Genomic DNA, 22,006 nt, shown 5'->3' with positions numbered 1-22,006 from the left:
TGTACCTTTCTTTTTTTGAGATTCAAATAATGCTATCTTATAACTAAAACTATGACATTCCTAAGCTTTTATATTTTCTTCCTTTTTCATGGACTAAAAGTGTGTTTTACATAAAAGAAGAAAAGCTACCTGCTCACTTCAAGCACATGAAACCCTTTATGAACATTTTTTCTTCCTGTCTTATCAAAGAGATTAACAGTTTACAAATAAGAATATAAGATAGATATCCAGTAAACAAAAAGGAATTGAAAACTAAAATTGTTCAATAAAATGCTCAATTCTTAAAAAGTACCTAGAGCCAAAGAAACTAACTAAATACACTTAGCCACAGCATATGAATATTATTTGAAAAGAACTCTAATTGGTATTAAATGTCAAACTTTTTAATTTAGGAATCAATGAAAAAATCTACCTACAGGTTGAATATAGAACAAGAAAAAACAAAATCCTAGAGCTTTCACAAAGTGACAAATTATTCTAACTTTTTTGGAACATCCTAACTTTTTCCCCACCTAACTACTTCTAATCCTTTTGCCCTGGTCTATAACTATTTTTCTAGATAAAAAGTTCATGCTACTGGTAGAGAGAGCTTTCAGCAAAATCAGAATATCGAATACACTAGCACTGTAGGCTCTTACTGTAGCAGATAATTATTTCTAAATGACAAGAAATCCTTACAAAAAAAGCCAAGGAGCAACATATCTGGGAGAGGGAAAGATGAATCATGTTCTCTATTCATTCCCCAAGTAACACTAGCCTTGCTATGGCTATGGTCACTAGCCAGCCCATCATAGTGACATCTTTCCCTAAGATGTGGCTCACCCCCTGCCACGTATCAGGTACAGGAAAGACCTACAATGCAAGAGTGTGGTTTCCACAAGAACAAAAGGTCCTTTGGCATCTGCCGGGCCAAGGCATTTTCCATCCACCATGTCTCAGCATCCTCGGAGGACTAGCATCTCATGTGAGTCAAAGTCTGTCACAACAGCCCCACACCTGGGCTACAGAGAGGCACTCATGTGGGGCTTTCATAAATTTTCCATCATTTTCATGAAGGACAAGAATGGAAGCAAGTACAAAGGAGAAAAGAAACCAAAATAGCTGCCAGGAACAATATACTTTCTAGAAAACCCTCCTTCTGGTAAGAGTCTGGTACTCTGTCAAAGATGCAAGCACTGTAAAGTTGCAATCATTAAGTGGCCAGACTAGAAGCTAGCCCATAAAAACAATGAGTGAACTCTCTACACAATGCTGGTTTTAAGGACTGCTGTTTCAAGGAGGCTTCTGGATGAGAAGCAGTGAGCTACTTTGTAAACCAAATCTCAAAGATGTTCCAGAGTGTCTTACCTACATGTCATGTGCTCACATATGACTAAAAATGGAGCCACTGAAGGCTCCAGCCTAGAGATAGGAAACCTCTGCATAGTCACAATGAATCTTTTCCAGGCTAAGGAGTCACCCAGGACTACTAAAAGGGTAAAGGATCACTGGCCACCCTCTATTTCAGGAAAGTCAGCATGAGAACAAAGGCTGGTTTGAAGGCCCGTTCAATTCCCAGACATGTACAGGTGATAGCACAGATCTGAAAGTTTTTAAGATTTGATAACATGGCTTATCCAAGGGGCCTGAGGACAGAACCCTTGAAATCTGTACACTTATCTTTGCAACAGTCTCTACTGAAAATATCTCACTAGACATCTGACTCTTCTGTGCTTTGTGTGTGTGTGGTGGTACTGGTGAGCCCGGAGTGCTGTATCACCGAGCTCCATTCCCAGCCCTTTTTATTTTATTTTTGAGTCAGGGTCTTGCTAAGTTGCCCAGGTTGATCTCGAACTTGGGATCCTCCTGCCTCAGCTTGCCAAGCAATTGAGATAACAGGCCTGTACCACCATGCCTGGCTCTGTGCTCTAACAGCTATCTTTCAAGACACAGTAAGGACACTTGCCCAAGGATCTCCTGAGATCTTGCAGAGAATGTTTCCATCCTTGGAATCACATCATTTTAAGTGCATGAATGGCCCGAGTGTCTGAAGTTAATACTTTTACTAACACCATTCACTTCCTGTCACTGAGAGCCTCCTCATCTCCCTCTGTCACTATTTTTTTTCATAAGGACTGCCCAGCTATCTGAGGCCCACAAAGAACATCCTTTGCTTTTCAACAAAGAATCCCTGATATCTGTGCAACCTATGATGCTATGCAAACTGACACCATTTGGAACTTGGGAGGCATTACCTGTTGCTGGGGTGGTGGCTGGAGCTGTGACATTAATGAATCCATCATATCCCCTCCTATAGGAGAGGGAGGATTATCATCCTCATTTACGGATCTTCTTCGAGCATCCTGATTGCTGTCAACGAACATATTCAGGAAAGTCTACAGATACAAACAAGAAAAATTTTGATGACCTGACTTTACTAAAATATTTTTAATCATTTAGAATAATTTAACAGAAACAAAACATATCGTATCCATCCCTGAAAACTATTATTAAGACCATCTGGAAGAGAGACAACCAATTTTGGAGGGGTGTAATTGAGGAAAACAGTTAAAAACAATAAAAACATCTAAGTGAAAAAAATTATAACGAATTAGTACTGTGCAAGCACAAAGTTGAAATATACCCTGGGTTGGAGGGACAGCTCAGTGGAGGAGCACTTGCTGAGCATGTGCAAAACCCTGGGTTCCATCCTCCAGCGCAGCTTTTAAACAACAACAACAACAAAACATCCTCCAGAACCTCTTGCCACCAGGTCAAAATATTTTTTTATTAACTTCTGACCCAGAAATGGGGGAAAAATTAAAAGTTGTATGTTGGCCACCTAAGTAACTTGCAAAATTTTCCATTTAGTCAGAGTTCTCCCTTTTTAAGCTAGGAACACTGAAGGAGAATTCATCCAACTTTGGGCTCTTTAAACCATATGATTTAATCTTAAATGATGTTCGAGCAACTTTGTTTTAAAGAATATGTCACCAAACAATTAAGCAAGGCAACTGAAATTTGGGTCCCAAGCACAGATTTTTTTTAATACAGCCCACTTTGCCAGTTTTTTTAAAAAATGTAGATCATAAGCTAAGCAGAATCATCAAAGGGCTAACAAAAGTACACAACCTGACTTTAAATTAAAAATAATGAATTTGCAGCACACATTCATCTTCTCTCAATACCCTACTAAAACTTACGAGGGAAAAAAATCTAAAGCAGTAACTTACAAAGACAGAAAAAATGGGAGAAGAGAAAAAATAGCAATACATTCTGCAGGCTGTGAAGCAGATGGCTGAACCATCCCATGCGAGAAAGTCTAAGCAGGCCACAGGGGAAGGCCAACAAGCAAAGCTATTTCCATCCAGAACCTCAAGACACGTTGGAACTGGCAACAACAGAGACCTCTGGAAATGGGGATGCAGGTGGCACTAAAACCAGAAGGACTGGGTGAAAGTCTCTTTAAGAAACTCTGAAACTCCTCCAGACCCTTGCTATTCTCAGTGAGCTCAGCTGATCTCCACCCTGCTGGAGGAAGTCTGACTTAGGGAACTGCAGGATCGATGGAAAGGAGCACCATATTAAAAATGGGGATTAAAGTCTGCACAGTGAAAGTCAAGTCAAGAGTACTAGTTTTCTTCTTCATTTTTTTTTTCTTTTTGTGGTACTACAGATTAAACCCAGGGCCTCAAGCATGCTAGATAAATACTCTACCATTAACCTACATCCCTAACCCTTTTTTATTTTATTTTGAGACAAGGTTTTGCTAAATTGCTCAGGGTAACCTCAAACTTGCAATCCTCCTGCCTAATCTTCTTGAATAGCTGGGATTATAGGCTTGTGCCCAGCATTCATCTCTCATTTGACCTCGCCCAAATTAAGAGCTAGATGTATACCATTTATTCAGAAGATCTGGATACTCACATCTTGGTACTCATACCAACCCAATAAAAAGACCTAAAGCTACTGATATTGGGAGTTTCCCTAAGAAATGGCCCAGGCAGGTCATCCTGTAATGAAGATACAATCTTACCCTTAAATAACAGCAGAGTTAAGAATCATTTAAAATATGAAGACACTAACATGAAAGAGATTAAACCACACTCCCACACACACAAAAAAAAAGAATGGAGATTATGTGGGAAGAAAAGAGGTAAGGCAAGATAAAGCAGCTATATAAGAACATGATGTCATAAAATGAACATTTAGGAAGAAAAAATAGCTTTGAACATTTTTTTTAAAAGATAGCAAAAGAAAAAATCTTGACGGAAAAGAAAAAAAAAAAAAAAGGATTGGAAGATGGGCTAGGGCTATAGCTCAGTTGGTAGAGTGCTTGTCTCGCATGCACAAGGCCCTAGGTTCAATCCCCAGCACCACAACAAAAGGGGTGGGGGGAAGTGGAAGGAAAAAAAAATTTCCCAAAAACAAAGAGGTAAAAACAAAAGGTAATAAAATTAGAGGGCAAGTCTAGGATGCCCAGAATAGTAGGGTTACCAAAAAGAGTTAATAGAGAATAGAAGAAAGAATCCAGAAATAATACAAATAAATTTCCAAGTGCAAAAAGGTAATAAGTTTTCAGATGGAAAGAGCCCACTCAGTCACATAAGGTTCAAGGATTAGAACAGCATCAAATGTCTCAATCATCACAATGGAAACTAGAGAACAATGAAGCAAGGCCTTCAAAATTTTTACAAAAAATGATTGCAGCCAGAATTCTGAACCTATCCATTCTCAATTAGATGAGGGTCAACTGAAGGCGCTCGCAGCAATGCAGTCTCAAAAAAGCTCCTGTGTTCAATTTAACCTATCATGTACCTTCTCCCAAGAAGCTAGTATAGGAGGTCTGCCAGCAAACAACAAAGTAAACTAAGGCAAAGTAAACCAAGGTGGGGTCCCAGGCACAGGGCACGCAACAAAAGACAGAAGTAAAGGGCTGGGGATGTGGCTCAAGCGGTGGCGCGCTCGCCTGGCATGCGTGCGGCCCGGGTTAGATCCTCAGCACCACATACAAACAAAGATGTTGTATCTGCCGAAAACTAAAAAAATAAATAAATATTAAAAAAAAAATTCTCTCTCTCTCTCTCCCTCTCTCTTTAAAAGAAAATTTATAAAAAAAAAAAAAGACAGAAGTAAAGAAATCGCCCCCTTTATCCTGTGACAGATTCCTGTGTCACAACTCTGAAGTGCTACCAGTCCAAACTGGAGCAGGTCAGAGAACTGTGGAAGAGATATCTTCAAGATGAAACACACGAGGTATTTGGTAGAGTCTGAATGCACCAAGAGGAGAGTTACATAACTGGGAGAGAATTTAAAGCTGAGTTAGTGAGAAGTTCAGAGAAAGCTCAGCCAGAAAAAAGAACCAATGAATAGTTCCAGGAAAATAAAATATTGAGCAAGAAAGGAAAAAGTAATAGTAAGCTGTGGTACAATAGTGTTTATATAGTCCTAATAATATGAACACTAAAAATGATTGAATCATAATTACCATCCAACCATATTTCAAAGACAGAAGGGAAAAAATGCATTTATGTACTTGAAGCAGGAGGAAGGGATACATACATACATGTATGTATGTATGTATGAATGAATAAATAAATAAATAAATCATCCTTTCCCATGGTAAGAATCAGATAATGACCCCAAAGGTGAACAAACAGCACTGTAAGCATGCTATTTAGAGATATGGATATAAATTCCAAGAGAATTGTGTCTAAAGAGCAGGAAAATAGCAAGAGTGGGTTGCAGAAGACTATTCTTCAAAATAAGCCTTCTTGAAATTTTTTTTTTTTTTAACCTTTGGTGCTGGGGATTGAACCCAGGGCCCCACGCATGCTAGGGTAACACTCAACCACTAAGCTGCATCCTTGGCCCACCTTCTGGAACTATTTGACTTTAAACTATAAACATGAACAACTGAGCCATCCCATGAGAATCTCCAGCAGCTATGGCACAGGATGTCACATTTTTGGAAGGCATCATAGTGGAACGGATGATGAAACTTTTCCAGTAATCAATGATAAAGACAACTTTTTAAATTTCTTAGTTTCAAAGAGCAAATATGGCGTTCTTCATCATCTTCCACCTTATTTGTCAGCGGGTAAGGAAATAGAGAACTTCTCATCACCTCGGACACATGGGCACAGCATTTCATCAGAACTTTCAGCTCCCTCAGAAAAAACTTGCAGAGATGATGAGTTAACACTGATATTTATTAAATTCAAACAGGACTTTGTTGCTTCTCCCCATTATCTCTCTCTCAAAGAAATTGTTTTAGAGGTAATTTTTAAGTTGACTATGTCATACTCTAATGCTTAAGTTCATTACCTTTAGCCCTGGTGCAGGATAAAAACCTTCAACTAATTTGCTGTTATCAAAAAGACTATAGGCACCATCCCGTATTGCCACGACACCTCGACTCCGGCAATATATGTCAATGCAATACATGTTCCTGAAGGCCAGTCTGATGTGGGTGGACGACTGTGGCAAAATGGAGAAGCACTGGTAGGCAGTGTTGGTTCTCTGGGTCAAGCCCAACATCGGCACAGTGGGGAGTTTGTTGATGGCATTTAATGGAGCCTGAGTGTCAAATAGTACCTATAAGGAACAAATACAGTGAGAAAGCCATTTCCTGTACAAGTGCTAAAGCCTAAAAATTTCAATATATAACTGTCAAGAATAAGACAATGTCTTTCTGTAAACTAGCCATGGAAAAGAACACAAACTAGATCATATTTCCGCTTTGATCAAAGAAAATTCCCAAAGAACTGTTCAAGATATAAAAGACACAGGTACCACTCAAATCACTAAAAACAAATGATTCCACGTGATTTTTTTTGAGGAGTTTTGCATGAGAAACTGTCAAAGTTATATTTTATATTTTAGACAGAAAATAAAACTTGAATTACCTGTAATAACTGAACCACATTTGGTGTTTTGTTGAACATTTCTTGAAGCTGATGGAGAATGGTGTTGTGACAGTTACTGCAACCTGAGTTTGGGCCAACTGTTCCCAAAGAAATGTGAAACTTCTGGTGGATAGAATTCCACTGGATACTAATCTATATCAAAGAGATCGCACATTTCAGAAACTGGGAAAGTTATGAGTCAAACACAGAGTAAAGTGTTTTAAAAAGCAAAATGCCAAAGATCCAAATGAGACATTTTTTGAAAATTAAGTGAGATGGGATTCAAACTTCAGATGTGTTGTTATTGTGGACCAGTATATCCCCTGAACATGCATCTATTACCTTCTTCTACTATATAAAATAAAAAGAGAATATGTTAAAGCAGTAATTTTGATTAAACTTTATTTGATAATTATCATTAGTGTTTCTCATTTTCTATTCTTCCCTTGAACTGAAGGAAAAGTCACACTCTTGGTACCATGAACTACGTGGCACTGTTGTAAAAGAGAAAGAAGCCACCTCCAACACAGATGCATTTAGTTAATAGACTTGAAAACACTCAAATGATTTCTGATATGACTTGATGTGAAGAAGGCCCAGAGAAAAGCCAGCTGCTTGAATTTTTACACTAAATTTCTAGGACTTTACATATGGGAAGGGAAAAAAAAGAAAAAACTAGATTACAGGGAATACCTTCAAAGTTAAGATAGGAAGCCAGGTGCATTGGCATACGCCTGTAATCCTAGCAGCTCAGAAGGCTGAGACAGGAGGATCACGAGTTCAAAGCTAGCCTCAGCAACTTAGTGAGGTCCTAACCAAATCAGTGAGACCCTGTCTCTAAATAAAATATAAAAAAGGGCTGGGGGGGGGGGCGTGGATTGTGGCTCAGTGGTAGAGCGCTTTCCTAGCACTTGCGAGGCCCTGGGTTCGATCCTCAGCACCACATAAAAATAAATAAATAATGATAGTGTCCAACTAAAAAATTTAAAAAAAAAAAAAAAGGGCTGGGGATGTGGCTCAGTGTTAAGCATCCCTGAGTTCAATCCCCAGTACCAAACATTTTTTAAAAAAGTAAGATAGGATCAAACAATAACATTCATGTGACGCAAAGCAAAGGCATACTACATTGTTTATACTCAGATATACTCTGCCTTTCAGCAATCGTGTTGCCAAGAAGACCTAGAATCAGTGAAGAAAACAAAAATAGGAACACCAAAAGCACATTATCTTATCCAAAACTCTTCAAGATCACATGCCTAATCTAAGAGGGTATTTTTGTTTTCAATCTGAAGAGTATGAAAACTTTATAGTATGCTACAGTATATGTATGTCAACAAAACATTTAAAATTTACCACTTTATCCCTCATTTTTACTTGAGCCCTTACTGATTTTAAGGCAGTTTTCATGTTTCTGAAGTTCTTGATTTTACAAAGATTTATAAGAGAGGGACTTCAGACTTACTGAACTTCCCTTGGTGGTTCCATAACACAAGATAAGTTTTCGATAATTATAAACACGAACTTCTGAGAAAATATTTAGATGCGCAGGTATGTCTAAGTAGAAAGGAAACAAGAAGGAGATTAATAGTACACTTTATAAATTTGAAAAGGAGGGCACTTTGGCAATATTATGTGCCTAATTAAAAGGTCTCTACATAATTGAGTTTAAAAAAAAAAAAGGCATAAATAGACAATATACTTCCATTTCTCCAAAAAGGAGCCAGGGCAGGACACAGATATACTGAGACATTCTAGCACAGCAGCTAGGGGGGTTCCATTTCCAGCACTGCCACTTACTTGCTATATGAACATTAGCAAAGTTCTTAGTTTCTATGACTTGCCTTCTTCATTTGTAAAAATGAGGAATAATAACCACTTACTTCCTCAGAGGCGATTGTGAAGATTAAACGTTAATGAAATCAAACTGTTTTTTTATATGGCATGGCACATAATAATAAGTATCGTATTACAATAGCACACAGGGATTATTACACACAGGCACATCTCTCTGTAAAAATTTCTGGAAGCAAAAGAACTTAACAGTGGTTACCTCTGGAGGAAGGAAATTGAAGTCTGAGGTAAAATGGACATAATTTTCATTAGACATACTTTTGATTTTTTTTTTTAACATTGTGCATGCTTTACCATTTTAAAGGGGGGATTCTTATTTTATTATTTTTTTAAAGGAAGATTAGCAACTCAGGAGGCTGAGGCAGGAGGATTTCAAGTTCAAAGTCAGCCTCAGGAACTTAGTAAGACCTGTCACACACAAAAAAGGCTGGGAATATGGCTCAGTGGTTAGGTGCCCCGGTTCAATCCACAGTACCAAAAAAAAAAAGATGATGATGATGATGATCACATGTACCTGGTAGGGAACGTGCAAATTCCAACACACACTCATATAATCGTGCAATGCTGTTCCAGTCATTAAGGAACATTTCAACCACTTTTCTACCACCAACAGGTTCAGAGAGCAGATTTTCATAGGTCAGGTAAACATGCCGGGATGGGCCTACAGGATTAAATGAGAAGATTAATAGTAATCAATACTAAAAAAAAAAAAAAAAAAAAGCCCAGAATTATGCAAAAACAAAGGGTGTGAAATATCTCACCTTGTTCCCTTGTAGAAGTGCCATTAAGTGGACAATTTGCAAACACTAACTCTGCCACCCACGTGCGATTATTTCTACCTTGTAATCGGAAAGTGCAATCAAGAAGAGAGCGGTCCAGAGCTTTTTGGGTTTCCTCGTTTACACCCTTACAGGGGGGAATTCTGGTGATGAAAAATAATATATGAAGTGTACTTTACACAGAAAAAGAAAGCACAATGTACACAATGACAGGCAGGGTGTGACATTAGAGCTGCAGTTTAAGTTTTACTTCTAGATACTTTCTGCAAAAGAAGAAAGCAATTCATAGCAACTAATGGTATTTAACCCATTTCCATTCATATCAGCCTGAATTAGGACCTCTCCCTTTAACAAAGTAAAATAAGTGTTTTTCTAATCTTGTTTAAAAAAAAAGACTTTAATTCTACAGAATGAAAATAAATCAACAATATAGATTCTATGGAACATCTTAAAAAAAAAATAAAAAAGCTAAGGAGAACAAAATACTTATAAAACCACCCTCTGAAGATAGGACAATATACTACAATGAATAAGGGCTTTGGAATCTGGGTCTTTCGTTCTAATTCTGTCTCAGCCACATTTAACCCCTCTGAATTTCAATTTCCCAGCTATAAAATAAAAAATTACCCGATGAAAAATGACAAAATAATATACAACAAATGTTTATTGGGGCTGGTAGAGCAAGTACTTATATATGTTAATATCGTTTTGTAGTAAAAGCAAATCTTGGTTTACTGGCTGAATTGCATGATACTCCCTTCACCTCCTCTCTATAGAGGTAACCCTATTATGATGGAGCTTAACATGTATGAACTAATTGAACATACACACTGTGTATATATCTATCACATATATCACATATACAAGAGGAGTGTAGTAGCTTTGGTGTCTTAAAAATACCTACTTAAGCATTTTCCTTCAAGAGCTTTATGGACTATTTCATTTTATCATAAAACATCAGAAGGATATATATTTGACTTGTTTATGAACTATTTTAGTAATGGATGAAATACTGAGGTGATACAGTAATTACACATTATTCTTAGATGTGGCATAATGGTTATCTACACAAAGGCAAACAAAATGAATGCAATCGGAAATATAGAATCTTGGCTCAGTCCTCTTATTCAGAATATAACACCTAGAACAAGGTTTCTCAATCTTAGCAATACTGACATTTGGAGCTGGATAATTCTTTATTGGGGGGAGGGGGCTGTCCTCTCTTGTCCCACCTTGGCCTCTACCTACTAGAGGTCAGTAGCATGTTCCACCCCCGCTTCCCAGTTAATGATAACCAAAAATATCCCCAAAGATTACCAAATGCTCCCTGAAGGGTAAATCTGCCCTGGGGTCAAGAACCCCTGACCTAGAATGAAAAACCAAAGAGAACAAAAAAGAGAATTGCATGTAGTAAAAACAAAACATGTGGGCTGGCGATGTGGCTCAGTGAAGGTACTTGCCTAGCTTGAGCAAAGCCCTGGGTTCAATCCCCAGACCACAAAAATAAATCAATGAAATTCGTTGTGTGGCAGAAAAGAAAGCTATGTAAATATACATTGTTAAAATATAATTAACGTACTCTAGAAATTTACTCAAAATTTCTATCACATCTTCTCATCAAGAGTTTTCAAAAGCTTTTCAAAAGTTAAATCTTTCATACCATATTCTTTGTATCACTACAAGAAAGAATTGCATATTTTGCAAACACGTTCTTCAACTGACAGGTATACTGAGGACTTGCTTGTCCTTACCCCTCATGACATAACCCTCCTCATAGAAGTTATAAAAAGCAGCCAATTCAGATAGATATTTCATCTCAAGTTTGAAAATATAAATGCATTACATTATCATCCTTTTACATTAAGGAGGTTTCTCATGAAATCCACCTGGTTGGAAAATAAAAACAAAGAAGCTAACATCTTCTGAAGTGAGAACTAAGGTAAGTATAAGACTCCTTTTAATTTATGTTCTCAGGGACAGCTGGACCCTGGAATGCACTTTGTGTCACTTTCTTAATCTGTGACAGATATAATTGGCTCCATTTCATGGAACCTATAAAATATTTGTCCAATTTTTTTTTTTTTTTTTCAGCACTGGGGTTGAATTCAGGGCCTTGCATATGCTCGGCAAGTGCTCTGCACTAAGGTATCCCCAAACACATTTATTCATTTTTAAGACTGTAATAGAAAATAATCTATGACTAAAAGCTGAGAAAATTTTCTCAAGATTAAATGTATTAGAGCAATTACATACCAATTAGATCTGTGTAGGATTTTAATTTAATAAAATCAGAGGCAGTATTACTTTTTCCTCTTCATTTCTATACCCTATCCTGATAATGAACAGCATTTACTAGACAAATATATCTTTACTTGAGCCATTTCTATATATTTTCCTATAAGTTTAAATAAAGAAATCAAAAGCCAGAATGAATAATTTTGTTTAAAAATCATTGGTAAATGAAGCTAAAAAATATGAAGTGCTTCCCCCATAGATAAGATTCTTATGTGAAAGAAAAAAAGGAATTCTAAAACTTCTCTTGAAAAAATGATTAAGAACAAGGTATTTAAAATCTTGTATGCCAGGCACAGTGGCACATACCTGTAATCCCACTGGCTCAGGAGGCTAAGGCATGAGGATAGCAAGTTCAAAGCCAGCCTCAGCAAAAAGCAAGGCGCTAAGCAACTCAGTGAGACCCTGTGTCTAAATAAAATACAAAATAGGGCTGGGGATGTGTTCAGTGGTTGAGTGCCCCTGAGTTCAATCCCCAGTACCCCCCCCAAAAAAAAAAACTTATGAATCATGAAAAATATAACTAAGGAGAATAGAACACAAATGTTAACATCACTGACTTATCTGTGGTTTCCAGGAAGAGTAAAAAGAAAAAAGAAACCTATATTTAAGGCAAAGCAATTCAAAACCAAAAGCAATTAAAACACATTACATTTTCCTACTGAAGTCAATTGTAAGACCAGCTCTATCTCCTACAAACTTTGTGTAGAAATGGTGTTAAGATGGTCAGCTAGGAAGAGGAGCTATCCTACTTCTTCAACTCTTAGGACCCAAAGTGAGCACCATTACATACATTATGCTCACCCTTATCTGGTAGCCCTTTCCACCTTCTACAAAAGCAAATACCCACATAACAAAAATTAAAGCCCTATTGCTTAAATTTACAGACCCATGTTTTAGCAGATGGAGGAATTCTATAAAAATTGTTTTTATATTAATAAAATACATCAAGCAACATCTAAGAAACAATAAAATGGTCCCGGTAGGAGAGCCCTCTCAAAAAACCTGTTTTCCGGACCAAAAAGGATGATGTCATAGATGGTACTCTAGCACTGCACATTCACCTGCATGGCTGTGTAAAGTGAAGATGACCACATTAGATTCACTTCTAAGCATCCTTCAGCTCCTTGTCCTCTGGCCACTTAGAACCAAGCCCTCTGCTCATCTCCTTTTGTATACTTGTTCCCAGCGATCAATTTATTGCCCTAGCTCAATCCAGGATTCTGACTTTATCTACTTATGCATAGACCTGTTAACTGAGCTTGAGATACACCCCTTCTGGCTCAAAGGATGTCTAGGGCCTGAAACTTAGCAAAGCCTTTTCAAACTCACATCTACTATGTCCCTTATCTCAGAAAACACCACCAACATCCATTATTTGACCAAGATAAAACTCGGAAGCATCTTGGCCACTTGCCCATTCTCACCTCCAACATCAATCAACTGAATCACCAACCCTTTCATATTTCATGTCTGAAGTCCCTGTGGAACCTACCCTAGGCCAAGCTACCAATAACTTGATGTGAACCAGTTCAGCAACTGGTTTCTGCTCCAATTTATTCTCCACATCGCTATCAGGTTAAGCTTTCAGAAACACTTATCTAATGATGCCAGTTTCTGCCGAAAATCATCTAATGGCTTTTGAGTGCCATAAAGATCAAGTTCAAATTACGAGACCTGATCCTTCCTTCTTCCATTTCCAGTCTCACCTTTCCTACCTGCGGCCATGCTGAACTCCCTTCAGCTCCAGGATAGCAAGTTCTCTCTGGCCTCTAAGCCTTCATATTAGCAGTTGTCCCCTCTGGTGAGGATCTCAAACTCCCACCCCGCCTCCCTTTCCTCCTCTGGCTAAGTCTCACAGCTTCTTCAGTCTGAGCATAACTGTTGCTTTCTGAGGTATACCTTTCCTACCTTCTGAACTGGCCCACATCCACCTGCTTTATGAACCCGAAGTATCCTATCACAAGTCAAGCCTGACACTCAGTTGCATTCAGTAAATATCTATTGAATGAATTAAAGAAACACGAAGGAGATATCCTAAAATATCAAGTGGTGCTGAATGGTCACTCCACAAGTCAAAGAGAATGTGCCCCCAGACATTAGTAATTCTACACAGAAACCTATGACACTTGCAGGTTCTACTGTTTTAATGGAAGGAGGGAACAGCTCTGGCACTGTGACTGCCACATGTGGTACCAAGTGAGACACATGACAGGGACTTACTTTAATAAGCGAATTGCATGGCTGAAGCCATCACCTTCAATTTGCACTCCTTGATGCGGAATCTCCAGATTGGATAACTGGAAAGACAAAAGTAGACATTTTAACAGACCATTAATTTTACAAAGGAAAGGAGCTGCCTTTACTATGTATTAGTGTCTCTATGTTGGTAGCATCTGTTTTACGGCCAGACTTTCCCAAAGTTAGAACCTTATGAGGCATGAGCAAATCCCCATTGTTAGATTCCTTGGGAAACTCATTTAATCCAGTGAAACTCAAAGCTGCCTCAGAGTCTCTAGTTTTTTCAAAACGTCTCCACAGGTGGCAAATCTTCAAAATTCAGGAGATTAACCTAACTTTTTAGTGAGTCAAAAGTAATCCAGGGTTGGGGTTGTGGCTCAGTGGTAGAATGCTCGCCTGGCATGCACGAGGTGCTGGGTTTGACCCTTAGCACCACATAAATGTAAAATAAAGATGTGTTTCCACCTAAAACTTAAATAAATAAATAAATATTTTTAAAAAAGTATCCAGACTCAATTCTGGTAGTCCCAAATGAAGCAACAGAAAAATAAGGCAATTTTTCTTGTGTAATTCTATTGTTTATTCCAAATGAAGTTTAAGTCACAACAGTTGTATCTTATTCCTAATCATAAACCATATTTTTTAGTTTATAACTTTGCCAAAATACATTTTGAACTATTAAGTCATTTTCTACGTGAAACTCAAGAAAATAAATTTCAAATTTATGCCTTTTCCCAAAGAAATTTCTCCCAACTAGAGGAGTCAGAAAGTCAGTTAAGATGACGAACGCAGGAATGGCAGCTGAAACCCTTCCATACCTAAGCTGTTAAGGTATGCCAGAAAGCCATCGGATCCACCAAAGAAATACTTGCCACCTTTGGTGACATTGCTGGGTCTTCTACGACCGAGGATTTATACCTACCTTGTTCCAAAAAGAATTTAGGGTGGCTCTAAGTAACTCACTGAGGCCTGCTCTTTGGGAAGGACAGAGGTTCAAAAACACCAGCTGCTGGGCAGTAAAGGTTCAGATTCAAAAGGAAATAAAGTGTGGGATGGTTCAAATGTTGCCACTATTCCATAAATCACATCCCCAGTGAGGTTAGATTTAGTTTTTCATCTCAGTGTAAATTACTATAAGCATAAAAAGGTGTTTGCTTTTGTCATAGCATAGCTAGAGTTTTCACTAAAAGAAAAAGTAGAGTGAGTTTTTACAAGCTTGACCAAATTCAACAGAGCATTATAGAATGTTCTGATGTGCCCCATGTGTATACAATACAGGAGTAAAGAGAAGACATACATCTACAGGCATCAGTCTAGGTGGGCCTGCAAACACACATTCTTGCAAATTTTGGTCTATATTTGGGGAAGAGAGGACATAAATGCATTGACTGCACTGTCCCAGCACCATGCATCCTCCCTTCCGACTACGAAGGTAATAACTAAGTGACAGCCATATAATCCATCTAAATGACAGATAAAAGAGTCCAAGAACATGGTAAGTAAATAGGAAACATGAATACCCTGTACAGTTTAGGAGTTATGGTCAGTTCCCAGACAGAAGGGCCAGGAAGGACATTCATCAAGCTCACTCACAGTTCTAGGAGCTGGGGGCCATCAAGGACATGAGGACCTATTTTAGGTGCCTGTTTCTGGGCTTGGGTTTCTCTCTGGGCTACTGCTGCTCTTTGCATTTTCACACCTTATTCTCTGCCTGCAGATCCCAAAGCCCTCTGAAGCAGGGGCTGGTGAACAGTTCCTGGGACCATTCCAGCCACTGCCTATTTTCTATAAGTCAAGTTTTACTGGAACATAGCCATGCTCATTTGTTTAAATATCAACCATGGCTGCTTCATACAACCACAGCATGTTTGGGTAGCTGTCAGAGACTGTGTAACCTCCAAAACCTAAAATATTTACTTCTGGCCCTTTCCAGAAAAGGTTTGCCAAGCCGTCTGAAGGCCTGAAAGCTATTTTGAAAATATCTTCCCAAGAACATCATCATCAGCCCAACCAAAAAAGTCCATGTTCATATTTCCAGGTCTCTTCTTCATTTCCAGTAACTTATAGAGAAGAGGATTTTTACAAAAACTAAAACTTTACACTAGAGGGAAATAATTAGGGTCTAAATGTACAACTTTTGAAGGATAGCCAACCTTCAGCCAAACCTCTTTTTGGAAATACAAAAAATTCAGATTGTTAACCTCCCTTTACTTTCTTCTTCTTTTTCTTTTTTTTTTTTAAATTTTTTTTTTTTAGTTGTCAATGGACTTTATTTTATTTATCTTATATGTGGTACTGAGAATTGAACCCAGTGCCTCATACTTGCTAGGCAAGTGCTCTACCACTGAGCCACAACCCCAGCCACCTTTTACTTTCATGTTTGGGAATCACACTGACTACACAACTATATATTCTTAAAAGACACTGATTCTGCTTAAGTCCATTGCTTCTTCCATGTGATAAAAGACTTAATATTCTTTCTCACTTGCTTCTCAGAAAGCAGCCCCATTTTATTAGTACTTAATATGCCCATCTTCACCAACTCAAAAGAGAGCTGCCCCTTTGTTAAATAACCATTTCTAATAGGCTTAAACAAATGCTCCAACTAAGATGTAAAAGTACGGTGCAAATTCTTAAAAGCTGTCCATTTTTCTAACTGGGAAGACTTTACTTTCCATTTACATAAAGAGCAGAAGGCTCAGAATCTGGAATACAGAAAGGAAATAATTAAGCCATGTTTTACATGTATACCATGAGAGGCTGCTTGTAGACCCACCCTTCCCAAAATGAACAGGATGACAACCATCCTGGTTCTCCTAATCAAATCCACGTAACTTTACAATGAGTTTTTTAAAAAAAAAAACCCTCCTTCATACAGAATATTGAGAATCATTCCAAAAAATTACCTCCAACCGAAGTCCTACAAATGGCATGTTTGTATCACACATGGCAACAAAGTGAGCTAGAACTTTATTGAAGGCACACGTTTCTCCTGATCGCTTGGTTTTCTTGGATTCTACTGGACATGGATCATCACATACCTAGAATTCAAGTAAAACAGTACAGATGATGCAACTCAGTAAAGCAATCAAAGCAGTCACAAAACTCAAGGGTAACCAAAACAAATGTTAATGATTTCAACAAATGTTTATTGAGCAAATACTAACCTAAGCATTGATAATTTAGTTGAAAATACTGTGTGTTTAACAAAATTGCTTGTGGAAAATGGTGTATAATTAATTAAAAGAAGCAGTCGTATCAAGAGAATATAGAGAATTGTTACTTAAGTTCCACTGCTGCCCTTTAAAAAAATCTTATCTTTTTCACATTAAAAAAAAGGGGGGGGGGTAAAGAACACAAAAAAGGTAATACACTCATATAAATTCTATGCTCACTTCTGTATATGACCATACCTTACGCTTGGTTCCAGTTTTAGTCTGTTTCCCAGGTTTTGTACGATAAATCAAGTCCTGGACGTTTTCCTTGAACTGCTGCAGCAGAAGTGCCACCACAGGGCTGTCTTCACGATCGGTGGCATTCACGGACATGAAGTAGTACTTGTATGACAGCTGTGTAGGTTTATTGGGAACCTCCAGCATCTCCACAACCTAAAAAGGCCCAAATCAGAAATGAGACTCAGAGAATTAAGTGTTGGGCCATGGGTGTTGGCACACGCCTGGAATCACACTGACTCGACAGGCTGAGGCAGAAGGATCGCAAGTTCAAAGTCAGCCCCAGCAATATGGTGAGGCCGAAGCAACTTAGCAAGACCCTGTCTCAAGATAAAAAATTAAAAGGACTGGGATGTGGCACTGGTTAAGCACTCCTGGGCTCAATACCCAGTACCAAAAAAGAAAAAAAAAAGACGCATTAGATATTTTCTCCTTATAACAAGTATGGTTCAGAATTATACATCTAATATAAATTTTATACAGACAAATCAATCATGATGTCAAAAAGCATTCCTAGTAAATATATACTGTTGTTTAAAAAACAGACCAGATTAAAGAGTGATCTAAGTAAGCCAATCATAAACCATAGCAAATTGGACATTCAAATTATTAGCAGTAGGTGTTTCTTGATATTCATGCTTCAGGTTATAAACTGAAAAAACAATTTATGTCTACTCCGGCTGCTAGATTTTCTAGAACAGTATCAATTTTAAATTGCCCTGCTGTCTCCCTATAACCATTAAAACACCTAACATTCTACATTATGGCAGAGAAAAATGATAACTATTTCTCACTGGGAAGAATATAAAAATAAACCCACCCTGGTTTTTCAACTGAAAACTATACACTATGAGGACCAAAACATCAGCACTACTTTAAAATGGTATGTACCAAGGACCATCCAAAGTGCCTTATAGAAGTGAACACTTTTAATCCTAAGATTCCTATGTATTTGTTTTTTTTAAGGAGGGAATTGAGGTATGACAATGTAAGTTACATGCCTAAAGTCTTACAGCTAAGAAGCCATGGACTCGTGCTAAATGTTTGGCTATAGAAACCTGGCTCTTATCCACTATATGAGATGGCTATTTTTTTGTTTTTGTTTCGGGGTGTGGAACTGGGATTGAACTCAGGGGCACTTGACCACTGAGCCACATCCCCAGCCCTACTTGGTATTTTATTTAGAGACAGGGTCTCACTGAGTTCCTTAGGGCCTCGCTGTTGCTGAGGCTGGCTTTGAACTCACAATCCTCCTGCCTCAGTCATACAAGTTGCTGGGATTATAGGTGTGCGCCACCGCATTCAGCCTCCTCTGTTCTTAATGTCCATGGTAGCAGTTCTTTTCATGTTTATGAACATATCACCCCTAAGTGATAAATCTGAACAATGTTGGAATAACCTATAAAGTATTGCTTTACCACTGGTCACTGACACTAAAACCTGAGCATTTGTTGATACTAAATAAGGTCAGAAAATGAAAAATATATGCAACTTTCAAATTTTACTGTGTGTGTGGTTGCATATTAAAAAACCTATATGTATTCCCAGGCATGATACCACTTCATGGGCTAGGCAGTTCACTGAGAACTGAAATAATAGCCCTTTGTTGTGTGTCACATCTAGTTCCACAGCAGGTGTTTTAAAATATCAATGACAGACTTATAAGTCTATGTAGAGATATATCAGCCTACACGGGGTATCTTTTTTGGGGGAAGGGGGGCAGGGATTGAACTCAGGGACACTCGGCCACTGAGCCACATCCCCAGCCCTATTTTGTATTTTATTTAGAGACAGGGTCTCACTGAGCTGCTTAGCACCTCACCATTACTGAGGCTGGCTGTGAACTTGCCAAGATCCTCCTGCCTGAGCCTCCAAAGCCCCTGGGATTACAGGACTATGCCACCACACCCAGCCATAGGTTATCTTTTTAAGATAATATCTTTCAAAACTAAAAAATTCACTCCCATTGTGAATTAAAAATTTCGAATACCTTAGATTCTTAGGAAAAAGTATCTATTTGGTATATAAGAAATTTCTACAAGCAGGGAATGTATTAAAGTAAGCTCATATTTCAAATGCTTTCTAATTCTAACCAATTCAAAGACCTCAAAGAAACCAACTGGAAAACACCCAGGAAGAGTAAAAATTAAAAAGAAAGAATCTTATTATATACTGCAATGTACATTCAATCAACCATGGAATATGCCTTCAATTAGAGATGAGAAAAAAAAGCTCTATCAACCAGCCCATATTTATTTATTTATTTATTTATTTATAAAGAGAGAGTGAGAGAGGAGAGAGAGGAGAGAGAGAGAGAGAGAGAGAGAGAGAGAATTTTTAATATTTATTTTTTAGTTCTCGGCGGACACAACATCTTTGTTGGTATGTGGTGCTGAGGATCGAACCCGGGCCGCACGCATTCCAGGCGAGCGCGCTACCACTTGAGCCACATCCCCAGCCCCCCAGCCCATATTTAAAAGGCTGCTTTAAACAAGTTCATATTCAGTTAAACCAAATAAATTTATCTGATACCCAATCATCCAAACCTTCATAATAGTAGCTCTCAACTTTTTCCTTCTAATAGAGGAGATGCCTCAATCTAATCAGAAACTAGAAATCAATATAGGAAAGATTCTAGAATGAGAGATGGAGACGACCTTAAATTCCCCAACCAAAGCCCGACTTATCCCCTTTCCCGATCCCTACCCGCTGGGTTGAGAATCACTACATAAAAGTCAAATGTTCAGGGCTGGGGATATAGCTCAGTTGGCAGAGTGCTTGCCTCGCATGCACAAGGCCCTGGGTTCAATCGTCAGCACCACCAAAAAAAAAAAAAAACAAACCAAACAAAAAGTCAAATGTTCAATAAAATTCATATGCAAAAATTAAATTAAACAATAAATTATTCATGATATTAACAGAATTACTGGACTTGATCACCCCTAATCACCCTTGTGCATACTTACAATGTAGTATTGTGGAAGACGGGTGAGTTTAATAAACAGCTTATTCTTAGAAAGGTTTCCAATAGGATGAGTAGAGTAATTGGAAAGCTGCAATGTCTCACTGCTTATGGTAGGCAGATGTTTTATAGATTGTTTGCAACGCTGTTGTCCAAGCCAAAACCTTAATTTAAAAGAGATAAAACATATCATAAAACTATACTTTTCTGATTAACTGCAGGTTACTGATTTACAAATAGAATGAAGATCACAAAAAAACCAACAATTGAGCCAGGTGTGCTGGTGCACGCTTGTAATCCCAGTGGCTCAGAAAGCGGAGACAGGAGTATCCCAAGTTCAAAACCAGCCTCAGCAACTTAGCAAGGCCCCGAGCAACTTAATGAGATCCTATCTTAAAATAAAAAATAAAAAAAGGGCTGGAAATATGGCTCAATGGTTAAGCACCCCTGGGTTCAATTCCCTGTACTGCCCCCCCGCCAAAAAAAACACCAATCAATTGATATTTAACTGAATTACTAAAAGGTCACATGACCATATCAATGAATTATTTCATCACAGTTCTGTATTAGACTGTTAGTTCTCATTCTAGTTTAAGAAGTTTAAACTGTGATGTGAATGATTTTGATTATTTATAAGGCAAAACTAACTGTAAGGCTGAGTTACTAGTTCACTTTATTATAAGAAATTGCAGATTTCCTATTTAAAGACAGCACAAACTAATATCAACATTCTTTATAAAATGCCTAAACTATTCATAAAACGAAACAGAAAAACAATAAATAAGCACAAAAGTTTTTCTTTTCTTTTTTTTTTGTATCACTGAAGATAAATACCTCTAGTTTTTATATTATATATGCCTGGTATATCAAGCAGGTACAAGTATTAATTACCTACTCCCCCCCTCACTTTCAGGGAAGTCCCCATATTTCACTTTGATGCTTTTACTAGAGTATTCTTATTCCTTTTATTTGTTTATCTATCCTTGATGCTAGCATACCACATAATCAAATACGCAAAAAAGGGATAAAATGACTGGTTCACAAATTCTCACTAAAGCACAATGAAATAACCATGTTAGAATTTTCATAGCAATATAACAATGCCAAAGTGTCTAAGCTCATGATCACCAGACTCACCCGCCTTATTGAAAGGCCATAGATCAGTCTGGGTGCTATTACATTTGCACAGTGAAATGCATGTGGTACAAATCACATACTAGTTATGTGCATTAAAACCATGTTAGAAGCTGGGTGCGGTGGCACACACCTGTAATCCCAGCACCACAGGCAGGAGGATCATGAGTTCAAAGCCAGCCTCAGCAACAGCAAGGCATTAAGCAACTCAGCAAGACCCTGTCTCTAAATAAAATACAAAATAGGGCTGGGGACATGGCTTAGTGGTTGAGTCCCCTGAGTTTAATCCCCAGTACCAAAAAACAAAACCCCAAAAAACACAATTAAGATAGATATACATTATGTCTCATGATTGGTATTATCAATCCAACCTAAATCAGTTAAAAGAAGCAAGAAACAAGATTTTTG

At 38.0% G+C, this 22,006-nt stretch overlaps 1 protein-coding gene across 1 annotated transcript in view; it reads right to left on the bottom strand.

Moving 5' to 3' along the window:
* Window positions 1-22,006, bottom strand: part of Med14 (mediator complex subunit 14) — a 71,136-nt gene that overhangs the window by 19,525 nt on the left and 29,605 nt on the right. Inside the window, exons 13-22 of the mRNA XM_026387555.2 lie at window positions 20,469-20,628; window positions 17,464-17,658; window positions 16,957-17,091; window positions 14,033-14,109; window positions 9,500-9,660; window positions 9,253-9,399; window positions 8,350-8,441; window positions 6,888-7,040; window positions 6,307-6,576; window positions 2,235-2,375 (exon numbers count right to left, since the gene is read on the bottom strand). Coding sequence (XP_026243340.1) covers window positions 2,235-2,375; window positions 6,307-6,576; window positions 6,888-7,040; window positions 8,350-8,441; window positions 9,253-9,399; window positions 9,500-9,660; window positions 14,033-14,109; window positions 16,957-17,091; window positions 17,464-17,658; window positions 20,469-20,628 — 1,531 coding nt within the window. The remainder of the gene's footprint in view (window positions 1-2,234; window positions 2,376-6,306; window positions 6,577-6,887; window positions 7,041-8,349; window positions 8,442-9,252; window positions 9,400-9,499; window positions 9,661-14,032; window positions 14,110-16,956; window positions 17,092-17,463; window positions 17,659-20,468; window positions 20,629-22,006) is intronic.

This window comes from Urocitellus parryii, chromosome X (genome assembly GCF_045843805.1).
Source record: "Urocitellus parryii isolate mUroPar1 chromosome X, mUroPar1.hap1, whole genome shotgun sequence".
NCBI lineage: Eukaryota > Metazoa > Chordata > Mammalia > Rodentia > Sciuridae > Urocitellus > Urocitellus parryii.
The sequence above is the reverse complement of the archived record's forward strand: the minus strand, read 5'-3'. Positions and strand labels throughout refer to the sequence as shown.